Source organism: Clarias gariepinus, chromosome 21 (genome assembly GCF_024256425.1).
Source record: "Clarias gariepinus isolate MV-2021 ecotype Netherlands chromosome 21, CGAR_prim_01v2, whole genome shotgun sequence".
NCBI lineage: Eukaryota > Metazoa > Chordata > Actinopteri > Siluriformes > Clariidae > Clarias > Clarias gariepinus.
In genome coordinates, this window is record NC_071120.1 from 9,696,276 (window position 1) to 9,709,531 (window position 13,256).

At 38.8% G+C, this 13,256-nt stretch overlaps 1 protein-coding gene across 3 annotated transcripts in view; it reads right to left on the bottom strand.

Moving 5' to 3' along the window:
- Positions 1 to 12,417, bottom strand: part of trpm3 (transient receptor potential cation channel, subfamily M, member 3) — a 178,476-nt gene extending 166,059 nt beyond the window's left edge. For all 3 annotated transcript variants that reach the window (XM_053480591.1, XM_053480589.1, XM_053480595.1), the window contains exon 1: positions 12,241 to 12,417. In XM_053480591.1, the coding sequence (XP_053336566.1) occupies positions 12,241 to 12,417 (177 nt within the window). The remainder of the gene's footprint in view (positions 1 to 12,240) is intronic.
- Between the last annotated feature and the right edge of the window lie 839 nt (positions 12,418 to 13,256).

Here is a 13,256-nt window from a genome sequence, read left to right on the forward strand (position 1 = left end):
GACACAACCCTCCCAATTTTCTAACTGGGTTTGGAACTAGGTTGGTACAGGAGCTGGGTAGTATGGGCTGAGGCAACCCACCGATGGCCGGGCTCAAACCCGGATCCTCAGATCGACGACATATAGCCTTAGATGAAATGCATCTAAAAAATGTGCAGTTGATGTTTAAAACCGTTTATGTCACAGCATTAGCAGAAGGCATGGTGATTACTATGTTTAAGTGAAAAATTTGCTTCTGCATATCGATATATATTTCACTTTCAGGAAAGCCTGTTGCTTAACAAAACTTGGGCATCCTACATTCACAAGTCATGTTGCTTAAGTATTCCATCTAAAGAAAATGCTCCCTCTGAAGAACGTTCCCAAGAAGCATCTTGAACTGAGAAAGCCGTTCAGTTCCTTGACTTGGGCTAAACCAGTCAAAATTTACAAAATGCTTTATGTTAATCACAAACCTGATTATAAACCCATGGCACAGACCAAACTCATTATGCAAATGCGGTCACGTTCGACTGGACGGCGGTTCCGGTGTTAAATGTTTAATTATGGCCGCTCTTCTGCTTTGTAGCTATGAGCCGTGCAAGCTAATTCGACCTGACATGAGTTTTATGGATTTGGGCGAAAATGAGGATGTTTGCCGTGTAAATCAATTCGCTTTACTTTTCACCATCTCTAAGTGCACCAAGGATTTTTTTTTTTTTTCATTTTTTCTGTTCTCCACCAGTGCCCATTCTCCTCCATCAAGTGCAATCACCTCCCTAATACTATGCAAATATATTTTGCTTGTGACATTATGTGACGATTATGAACCGCAAAACAGTTCATCAGTTTAACCTCATTCACTTTAATGATGCATGAAAAGCTGATCAGGCTGCATTACAGTATGTGACTAAATGCCACTAGTTAAATCTATAACATTGGGCAATGCCCTGCCCGTGCTATTAAACGATATACAGTACAAGGCCACAGAACAATGTCATTTAGTATAAGTTTAAGTATATAGTAGTATGCAGAAATCTGGCTTTGTATTGTATATAAAATCAGAAATGAGTGGGTAGAAGGGAAGGAGTGGAACTATAATGAAAGGAACTGTGCTAAGAAAGAAGGGGAGGAGGCAGAATGGTACAGTAGGAATGAAGGAGGAATGGATAGAGACACCCCTTTTTTCTTTATATAATATTAAATAAAATTAGGTAGATTATATTAAATTATTGAGAACAAACGTTTTATCACAACAGGCTGCAAATGCCTAAAGATTTAAAAATTGGTTGTTTATGTAAGAACCTCAGCAGCGACCTCATTTCACCTCTCATCTGTACCACTTCGCATTCAGCATCACCAGTACACTAATCACCAGCGTGATCATCTGTCATCATCTGCACCTGTTTCCCACAGGTTCAGATATTTTAAAATATTTTTTATGTTTGAATGATTCATAGGTCACTGTGTGGCTTAACAAACATAAAACATTCCTTTGAAACCACTCATGTACTTTGACTGGAGTAAAAAAAAAAGAAACCTGGAAAACTATTCCTCAAGAATACATTTAAAATACAAGAAAGTCTGGATCTTTGAAAGCAAAATATGAAGAAATGAATGGGCGAGTCAAGAATTTTACTATGCACTGTAAAGAATAAATAAGCAAGAGACGTGGAATAAGAGGAAGGAAGGAAGGAAAGGTAAAAGGAATGATAAAAGAAATAAATAATAAGAAAAGATTGAAGGGGCAAAGAAAGAAGGAAGGACATAATTGGACGAGGTCAGGAATAAATGAGAGTGGTAAGTAGAGCAGTATGAGGAGTAAGTAGGATGGAAGGAGTAAAGAATACAGAAAGGGACAATGTTAAGAAAAAATAAGGTAGGATAGAAGGATTGAATTTATGGAATAAGTAAGAGAAGAAAAGAAGGATCTTTACAATAAAGACCTGAATGTAGGAAGCAAGAAAGAAAGTAAAGAAAGGAATGATAAAAGAAGTGAAGGAATGAAGAAAAGCATGAAAGTGCAAAAAGGAGAAGTCAAGAGCATATAAGGCATTTAGTATAAAAGCAACGTTAGCTGACTGAAATAGCTCTGAAGAGTCTATTATGTATTTCATGTCCCAGAGGAAATGACATAATTGATCAATCTCCACCATATTCCTCCCAGTGAACACACAGATGGGTTTCCCCCAATCCCAGAGTGCACCCGTATTGCTGCGGTGCTCTGATTCTCGCCCTGCTGTAACAATTTAACTCTCCGTCAGCTGTAAGAGCAGGGAAACATTAAAATGGTGTCGTGATCTACCCGGCCTCCCCTCCCCTCCCCTCCCTTAACCCGATATGGATCTATCCACCCTGTGGCACAGAGGCATGCAGGGAAATACTGCGTTCACCTAGCATCGTATTGACATCAGATTCCCTGCATCAGCCATGTTGCCAAAGCTACTGCGCTATTAGCCATAATGGGGGCAAGGGGCAATAAAGTCAGTCCCCGCAGCACCTATGGGGTGAATATAATGGTGTTTATGATGGCCTTTCCAATTGCCCTGCTGGCGGACACACACAGTGAGGTCATCAGCATCTGGGTTGTTCAAACTTTTAAGCACAATGAACAGCTTAGAGTATGTGGTTATGGTTACATCTACTTGTATGCAATGGGTTTAGAAATATATTTCGAAACACAAGACAATAAAGAGCACATGATGCTTAAAAGAATAGCAAATGCAACCCACTAAAGGAAGGTTTAATGGAGGTACAAAATTTACATTCGGCATAGCCTGTGTAGACTTTCTACTACATTACTACCCCCGATTGTCACTGTGTCTAACCTCCACCTTTTCTCTTGCAGGTGGTAAGTCTGAAAGATGACTACACAACACCATTAGAGTTACAGGATTGGCCAGATGGTCATCATCAGACACCAGACTTCCCCTGCGGTGTCACTGCATGGACATGTCCTGGTACATGTCAACACTTTTCACACTTTTTTCCCAGATTAAGGACCATTCCTCCAAAGACTTGCATGCATTTGGAGAAGTACAGTACTATAAACCTGGGGGCAGCCAGAGACCTGATCCCTGTTTTCCTTAAAATCAATGGTTTGGACCTTCCTTTAACCAAAGCATGGGGCGAGCCACATCAGGTGTGGAAACTAACTGCGTTATGTATTGCATCCTGAGTAACATGATTGTCTCTCAGGTTACTTCCAGTTCCAAGTATAATAATGTTAGGGAGAGGATTATTACTGTGGATGGAGGAAATAGAAAGCCTAACTGATTAATGAAAGTACATGCTCGTAGGACTAAAGCTTAAGTTTATGATTCAATTCCATAAATTGTGGATCAAGATTATCACAGACACAACAATAACTAAACTAACAAAAAAAAAACGCTATTCTTATTCTATTCATCACAGTTCTTCCCTTGTTGAGTGCTCACAGGACAGGAAAATAACAAATAAGAGCAAAAAAATTATCTTAGGGCCTATCATTTTGCAAACCAGCGGGCACAAAAAAAAGATTGCATAATAGATCAGCAGTTCAGACAGAATTCTGAACAAACCTGTCATTATAATCCCCCGAGACACTATACACTAGTGAAGGTGATTATATTATATTATATTATATTATATTATATTATATTACACTATATAGTACACAGTGATTTAGGATTGCGCTTTAAAACCCACCTAAAAGAAACAGGATTAAGGTTTTCAACGATTAAGTGTTGCTTCTATCCGCCTTGATGCTTTAGCCTCATATGAGACTCAATCCAATTAGCTTCCTCACTCATTTTCCAGCTCGGAAACAGCTGTTAATTTAAAGTAACCAGGACTGAAACAATTCAGTTTCCCTGTGCTTGCGGTTGAGTCGACGGTGCAGACTAAAATTTAATTGTACTCCATTAGAAGATTCTGCAGAAGTATCTAATTAGACCCGTAAATAATCAATAATATAATTATAATAATCTTTATCACAAGCAATTTTGAATATTGGACCTGAATACACAGAAGGAGTGTTAAACCCTTAGGAGCATGCTGGTGCTGTGGAGTGTTGGTTGTGGCTAGTAGTCTTATCCTACTCTTATAACCATAGATCTTTACTGGTGGATATAAATCCCTGAAACTGGAGACTCATTCCAAAACTGCCAAGTAAAAACTGTATTATTAGGTTATTAAGTGTTAGACTGCAAATTCTTATTAGCAGTACCCTTCTAAAGTAATGTAAATCTGTGGGTCAACATGATCAGAGTGAAGTTCATTTCAGGTGTCTGTTAAATGCTTAATAGTCTCGGCATCCCTGTGGTACCCCAAGTTCATTCCATCTCTTTAGGGGTTTCTCCAGATTTTCTTTCTGTCTTTTAGTTATGTGGCAGATGTGATGGCACAGCAGCTAATCATTTTTGCACAAATTGCTCAATTAATTTTCAGTGATTGGATATGAGCGCCAGACTTAAGTATTTCTCAGTGTGAAAAAAAAAATGCCTAAGATCTTAGTTTGGTTCTACTTTGCTTCTTTTAATCTTTGTGACTTTTTTGTTATTATTATTTAAATCAGTTTCTCAAAAGCAAATTATCCTGCAAGTGCTGGAGTGGCTCTTCTGTGACTGGAATTTATTTAGTGTTTAGTTCAAACCTGTCAGGACAAAAAACATTAGTCATTCCTCAGGCTTAATTGACGCAATCAAAAGCAAAAGAACCATGCCGAAATGAGCCTTGACCTTGCTTAATCAATGCAAATTTGGTTCATGATGTCTAGCTATGTGTGGAATTAGTATGAGAAAAATATGCAAACTAATGTTTAGTTATTCATGGAATTTTCATGCAATGGTAATATGAACTGCGTCAGTCAACTCGGAAAATAACTGCCTTAAAGGGTTATATATATCCAGTGAAGGGTCGATACATCATTCAGGCATGCTCATGATACTGTATGTATGGCCCTTCCCCCATAACCATCGGACTATTTTAAACAGCTGCTTTTACACTCTTTAAGCGAGTTTAATCTTACCAATACCTCTAATCATGACCATGATGGCTGGAGTTAGATGGACGGATTTGCATATGTTAAAAATTTTATAGGATTTTAACACACAACAGCAAAGTTCTTATTTTTTCAGAACGATTTTGCAGAAAAGCATCAGCACATTGGGTGTCAGATTTTCCCATCTTCACCTGGGTGGAAGTTCTTGAACTCTATATTTATTTTGTGGCAATCACATGATTGGCTGGTTTGAGAGGTGCATTAACGACCAGGCGTACAGGCCTAATGAAGTGGCGGGTGAGTGTATATGCTAACACCTAATTACAGAAGTGTCCAAACCTAGAGTGTTTTTTTTTTTTTTTTTGTCACTGGTGGTTGATCCTGGACTTTCAAATGAGGCTTTTATCAACAGTGTGTTGGCAGGACTGTAAGCTCATTAGAATGCCACGAGCACTGTTGGCATCCCAGTGGACCGGCTTAGCTGCCAGATTCTCTGTCCCTAGATATCAGGAGCCTCTGCAGCCGAGAGCAACTCTCCAATTCACGCCTGTTATTCAGGTGGAGGCTGCGAGATTGTTTGTGATAAATGCAACCAGGATTAGAAACCCAAGAGTCATGAAAGCTGAGCTAATACCAAACCGAGCTGGTTACACATACATCGGATTAGGTTCCTTCAAACGCCCTACTGCCAGGTTAAAGCAAAAAAAAAAAAATGTAAAAAGAAAGGTAACTGAATTTAAAAAGATGTTATCAGTGTCAGGATGGAAATTAAAACTACAAGTGCTCCTGTTAGTGTACCAGAGTACATGGTTCACTGTAATGGCACTGGTTTTGAATCATTTATTTGCGATCATATGTATGAGTAAAAACTATACTGCATTTACAGTCCCAGTCAAAGATTTGAACACACCTTCTTATTTGATGCGTTTTGTTTAGCAATTTATTTTCTACATTCTAGAACAATATTGGAGATTTTAAAACTTTGACATAACACATATTTATGTTTTTGTTGCTTAGTTGTGTAATTACAGTAAACAACAACAACAGTCAAATGTTTAAGACATTTTTAAGAAGGTCAGCTGTTCTGGAATCATTTTTGCAAGAATAGTATTGTCAAGTGCAAAACCTGTTAAGCACCATGATGAAACCTAAACTTAGCCCTGCTGCAGAGGAGAAGTTCATTTAGAGTTACCAGCCTCAGAAATCACAAATTAACAACCAGCACCTCAGATTAGAGCCATTATGAAGGCTTTACAGATCATAAGTAGCAGATACATCTCAATATCAACTGTATCAAGAGGGAAGATTATTACATATTCTGTATGCCTTCAGCATTGTTTCACTGTGTAGAAGGGTTTCAAAATCACAAAAGACCATGGACTTGAACGGTGTGTCCATACATTTGACTAGTAGTGTACATTTAATCATATACATTTCACTCTGGAAGACTATATGCCAATGAAAATGCAGTAAAAAAAAAACCTTCCTACCAAAAGTCTACACTTTAGTCACTAAACACGTTGTCATACTGTATCTGAAATCATGGAGACAATTGAGCATGTCTGGCCCATATGCTTCCAAGAATCTCCACATTAAAAAAATCCAACGTTTGGAAATGTCTCCAGATAAATTATTCACTAGCCAAATAAGCAAGATGTGAGCTAGTCAGTATGTTCAGTAGTGCAGTATCTAAACTACAGGCTTTATTACTGCTTAGGATAATGTGTAAGGAACATGTGTGTTAGACAGCTAGCTATGTAGCAATAATAATAATAATAATAATAATAATAATAATAATAGTGATGATGATGATTAATGAGCCAGTTAGCTAGCTAACAAACCTAGCAAGCTGCTAAATCTCCCAACAGTATTTATCTAAATTAGCTAGCCAGTATACTGTACATCACATTTTGGTTCCTGTACTGCTAATAACAGAGGTGTTACTGCAGTTTAGCCGCTAATCAGCATACAGGAAAACAACAATAAGTAATAAAGAAAATCAAAAATGTTTGACAGCAAAAATGTTGTAATAATTGAATATTCATATAAATCTGTTTCCTCCAAGCCAATATGCTTTACATTGCATGCTAAAATAGGATTAAAGATGTTAAAGAGGATAAAGAACATTACACACAGATCTATCTAAAGGAACTGGTTTGGTGTTGTAAAAAATTTCATGGGCACACACAACCATGGTTGAAAAAAATCTGAAGCCATTGTTTTAACATTTAGAAATAACTTTTTTTTAAAGGTGCTTAATCATCTGTACGAGATTATTGTGAGGAAATATTACCAAGGCGAAGTAGTTTAAAAAGAAACATAATTTAAGGGCTGATGAACCAATCTAGCAATCCTAACCACAGCAGTAATTCAGAACAAAGAATAAGGAACCTTTCCGGCGTCTATATTAAGACAAAGTCATTAATGTTTTCTGAGAATCCACTACACAACTTGTCGCTAAAACGTTCTGTTGTGTTAGACGGTCTCCATGACAACTAAAAGTAACCTACATCCAAACCAGATTAATGCCCTGTGGCAGCAGCATGAAATCTGCGAACATGCAGCTAATTCCCAACTGATCCGTTTGCCCCTGACTGCGAGCGAACCAAGAGGGATTAAGGAACAAAATATTAGAAGCAGAAAGAAAGATAGAGAGAAAGTGAGGGTAAAGAGGGGTAACGGGGCCTCAGGGTAAAGTAGGTTAGGGGTTTTGTGTGGTCTATGGAATTTCACTATGGTTGGGGTTTTATTTAATGTCACAGTGTGTTTATATGTGCATGACAAATCTAAGAGGGCAGTGGTAACTCAGTGGGTTAAGGCTCTGCCTAAGGCTCAGAAGGGTGGCAGTTCGCAGACCCGACTTCACTCAGCTGCAAATGTTGTGCCCTTGAGCAAGGCTCCTAACCCTGTCTGCTCCAGGGGTGATGTATCATGACCCCAGCTTCCTAACAAGCCGGGATGTGTGAAGAAAGCTTCGCTTAATCTCATTTACCCACTTTATCCCATCAAGACCACATTCAGTATGTACTATATCTATATTTTTTCAAGTTATGCAATGAGATTTTATTCTATGCCCATAAGCTCACCCTATATTATTGTGTTTTTTATGTTAGCTTAGTCAGTTTCCAGCTAACCGAGTCTTTATAGTTGTGTAAGCTACCTAATAAATCTTAGATTTTTTCCACGCTGGTACTTTTTATCATGTCAATAAATGAAACTCGTCACTGTTTTACTAACTAATCATGATTTAAAGCATTAAGTCAATTCACTGCTCTAGACTCATTTTAAAAACCGTAAAGTAGAAAATGTAGTGCTATAAAACAAAAGAAGACCTGCTGGGTCTGAAGCTTTGCTTCTTTGAATTGCTTATAATTGTCTCGTGCCATATTTTTGGTCTGAAAGGTGACTGCCATTAAAACAGAATGTTCTTATATTTACTGCTCGCTATAACACCATCCCACGATGCAACACGATGTGCTTCTAAAGTGATACAAGGGAACAATGGGTACATGGAAAACTCTTGTTTCTAAGTTACAGTTGCTAAGGTTGTTATTCGCACACGTATGTAAACATGCACACACACACACACACACATTCACACACTTGCTCCCTATTACACACATTACTAAAAGTCTGGCTAGTGCATGCTGTTTGAGCATAGCTGTGTTGGCATGCTAAATTCTGTTTTTTCACTATTTACTTTAGTGCTTATGACTTCGTTTTCAGGATAAAAAAAAAATCACACTTCCTGCACAAAAGGTCACTGGAACTAGTTGGCCCCTCTACTTCATTTTTCTTTATGCTCCCTTATGGTCATATTGATGCCATTACAGCATATTATTAAGGGCTTCAAAGTAAAGTACTGCCAGAATTGAGATATAAAGTGTTACACTCGAAAGAAATCTGTGAAGGCATACAAGTGTCTTTATGCTTACAAAATCAAGATGTAATGTTTTACAATTACAACATCGGAAACAATCCATCCCTCATCTTTACAGCTTATGCCATGTAGGGTAGGTGAGGGCCTACAGTAGATGCTATCCCAGGGAATCAGAGGCACAAGGTGGGGTACACTCTTGATGGGGTGCCAACTCATCACAGGGCACAAGCACACACCCAGTGGGCAACTTTATGGGCAATTTAAAAAATGTCAATATTTTTGAACTGTGGGAGGAAACCCACCTAGCACAGGGGGAGCAATCAAACTCTACAAGTAGACCAAAGGCGAGATTCAAACTCCTAGCCAAAGTGGTGTGATGCAACTGTGCAAACCACTAAGCCACTGTGCCACCTACGGCACAAACAGAGACAAACAAAAATAGCTAGCTAAATCAGACTTATTATTATAGCAAGTCAAGTAATTGCATGGCATCTAGAGAATTAGCCACTTCAGTGAAGAAATGTGGGTTTGCAAAAATAAGTTTAGATAAGTTTCTAAACAACAAAGTTAGGTGGTATAATTAGGTTTTGCTCTCTTTCTTTAGGAAACATTTAATTTAATTTTCTTTAAACTTCGCCAAAATGTGTGGTGGCCTGGGAGAACTCATCTGATGTCGCTGTGACAAAAATTAGTTTTTATTTAGCATTGAATCTCTGTTTTTCTAACATTGCAAAATGAAACAACTTAACAAATGGAAATATCTTGAATTTAGTCAGGTTTATATACAATTTCTTGATATAAGATTGTAGAAAGCTAAATATATGTTTATTAAGCCTATTTCATGTATTTTTAAGTATACATTTCTTGTTCTGTTGGTAGATAATTTTGCTAATTTTAAGCATTTATTTCTAGAAATAAGCAAAATTATCTGTCAACAGGACAAGAAATATATGCTTAAAAATCAGTATGCTACAGCACTGTGTAAAAGTCTTGAGGCCCCCTCGTGTCTTTATATTTTTCTTTCAAAGAGCCAGACTTTCTTGTATTTTTAATGTGGTCCTGAGGAATAGTTCTCAGGGCTTCCTGAAGGACTTTTTTGGCTCTCATTTTTGCAAGTTTTTGCTTCTCATTTTCAATCCAGAAACAGGTGCAGATGTTGACAGATGTTCGAGCTGGTGATTAGTATACTGGTGATGCTGAATGCTGAGTGGTTGGAACAGACGAGAGCAGAAATGAGGTTGCTGCTGAGGTTGTTATATAAACATCCAAGTTTTAAATTGTGTTTTCAGGCACAAAAAAAGAAGAGCATTTTATTGCGTCATGGCACTGTCGTGCTGCTGTTCTTGTTTGGATGTGCACTTTATGTTGTCTTTTGTTGTCTTATGTATAGTACTTAGATAGATTAGCTAATTTATGGTGTTCATTTGTTTTGTCTTACAGTAGCTAGTCAATAAATTAGGTGTCTTAGTTAGCTAGCTTTTTGTTAATTTATGTTGTATGTTCCCTGTGTACTGAACTGTATATTTTTGAAATGACAATAAAAGCCTACTTGACTTGACTTGACCCTTATTTGCATTTTTTATTTTATCCACATATAAAAAATTTTATTTTATCCACAACATTTAATTTGACATAATCGGAAATCGGTGGCTCAAGACTTTTGCACAGTACTGTGTGTCCAAAAAGAGGTTTTTATCTTGTTCATCAGTTTATTATTTGTTTGTTAGGTTTTTTTTTATTCTTATAACCAGAAATACTTGCTAACGTGTCATTTCTTGCAGTGTAAATATGAATAGTAAACATTAATCGTCAAAATTAAATCTTTCATCAATTTAAGTGTTAAAATGATGAGCTACAGTAACAATCACTAAATTAGTTTTAGTGATTAATATAGCAATATGACCCATGAAGGCAAAATAATTAGGTATTCAATCTAAATAATGTCATATTATGACTGATATACAGTATATTGTGGGGGTAATCATAATATATGGTTATTTATTACATGTTAATATAAATACATAATATCTATTATATACCAACAAATTAGTTCAAGACATCCTTTACTTTTTAGAATAGGAGAAAATATGTATATATCATTATGGTAATGGAGCTGTTAAAGATCCTTGCATTAGGATCTCGTCATTTCAAACTGACATTAAAGACAGTAAAAAAAGAGAGAGAGAGACAGAGCAGAAAGGCTAACAGTCTAAATCATGATTTCGGATTGGTTAACCCATCACTCGTTGTAAGTCACTGCTATTATGGAACAAAGAACTGGCAGCAAGTTTACATCCTTTCCATAATTGCCTTATAATTGCCGCAATTATTAAAAAATTGCCAGTAGCAATAACACAGGCTGTACTTAATTAGATTTACTGGGTTTAAAAAAAAGCAGTCAAAACAAAACAAAAATAAAAAAGAAACAGTGCTAAGAAATGTAAATGGTTTTTGAAAAGTCCCAAGCCAAAGTGCTGGAAGTGAAAAAGTATGAATCAGTAACTGGAGAGGGAAAAGACAGCAGAAGGCTGTGATGCAAGACAGATGGTCCAGGACGCGTGAACTGCTGCAGGGTACACTCGAGTCGAGACCAAAAAGAGAGCAAAAGAGAGAGAGAGAGAGAGAGAGAGAGAGAAATACAAGTACAGTTTTCAGGAGTAGACATGATCATAAACACATAAAGATGTAGAGAGAAAAAGAGTTGGAGATGAAGATCTCTCCAGCACTCACTAACTTTCCAGAAGGCAGATATGAGCAAAACTGATGGTGCTCTAAAGCTTCCGAAGGGCCCTGTTTGATCCACACACAAACCATCTAACAAAATACCTCCTCTAAGATGTGCGTCTGGAGGGAAATAACTTTTTGTAGGTTTATGAGACTCAGAGGGCCTGCGCTGCACCGGCATGCTTTAAACAAACGCAGGAAGAATGGATTCCAGCAAAGAAGCACAAAGGTGTAGCAGCGGCACCCCAAAAGCAATCTCATAACTCTTCATCACCCTGTTCTCTATCAATATGACACAGCTCATTTTTCATGTTTCTTGTTTTTTCTGCACATGTTCAGCCACATCTGATGTGTTCCCCCTTTTGGTCTTCCTATAGATAGAAATGCATGCTTGAAAATCGAAATTTGAGAAATGTAGAAGTTTGCTCCAGAGAACAGACAGAAAGACTGAATCTCTGCCAGCAAACTAATCAGGCATGATCAAGGACCTTTAGGTGAGCCTGCCTAAGCCAGAGCCTTTCCTGCCCCCCTCCTCACCCCTTCTCTACATGTGGCAACACAAACCCTTCTCTGCCCTCCGCCTTCTCTCCTTTCCTCACACATTCACTTGCCATCCCCCTGCCAACCTGTGCCAGCCACCTGTCGAGCCACAGACAGATGCCATTCCGGTGCTTACCGCTGCTTGCTGCGCTGCCAGTCCTGACTTCTTGGTGGACCCCTGTCTGGAGCTCAGCCTCTTCCAGGACTCAGAGAAGCGCCCCCTGCTGGTGGGGCGGCCTGCACCTTGCACCTCCTCACGGGTTGTGTTCACCCTGAAGCCCTCTCTTCTGCCTTCCCACTTGCGCTTGGTCATGGCCTTGAACGCCGGGCTGCCGTTAGAACAGGAATCTGGAACTGCTTTTGAAAAGCGGGCTTTTAACACCTTTGACTGTTAATTCTTTCTCCGGAACTGGCTTGGGTGTTAGTGCATCCTGCACTCGCTTCTTCTTCCTTCTCTCCTCATTCCCCTCCTCTTCATGAGAAAGGGGGGGGAGACAAGATGAGTTTGCCTCCCGCACCCTGTTGCATGTGCCGGTGCTGCCTCAGTTATCGTTTCAGCCAGAGAGACAGAGAGAGAAGGAAGCATATGAGAGAGAGAGAGTGTGTGTGTGTGTATGAGAGAGAGAAAGCGAGAGAGAGAGAGAGAGAGAGAGAGGGAGAGAGAGCTCTGGAAACTGTGTGTATGTGTATTTTCAGGATTGCCAGGTAGGTGAATTGCTGCACGCCTCCCTATGGCTTCAAATTGAGCGGGCAAAGACAATCGCCACGTTCGAGCGAGTCACTCATGATCCAAGTCCAGCATCCCTCTCTCTCTCTCTCTCTTTCTCTCTCTATCTCTCTCCCCCACCCTCATCATTTATGCGCTCTTTCTCTCACTCTCCTCGTCACTCCCCTCCAGGTTACTCCATCGCTCCAGCGCTTCCTCTGTATAGTCCTGAACCTGCTTATCCCTCTGTCATCTCTTATTCCGTTTCTTCACAACAGATACTAGAGGCAAAAAAAAAAAACGTTTCCTTTTCCCAGAAGGTTTCTGTTGCTTTGTTTTCCTCCACCAGTCTCCTTTCCTTCCTCCTGTGTCTCCGTTGCTTTTAATCGTCACAAGAATGCAATCTTACCGTTAGCAAAGCTTAACAAGGCTTTCCCTGCATTATA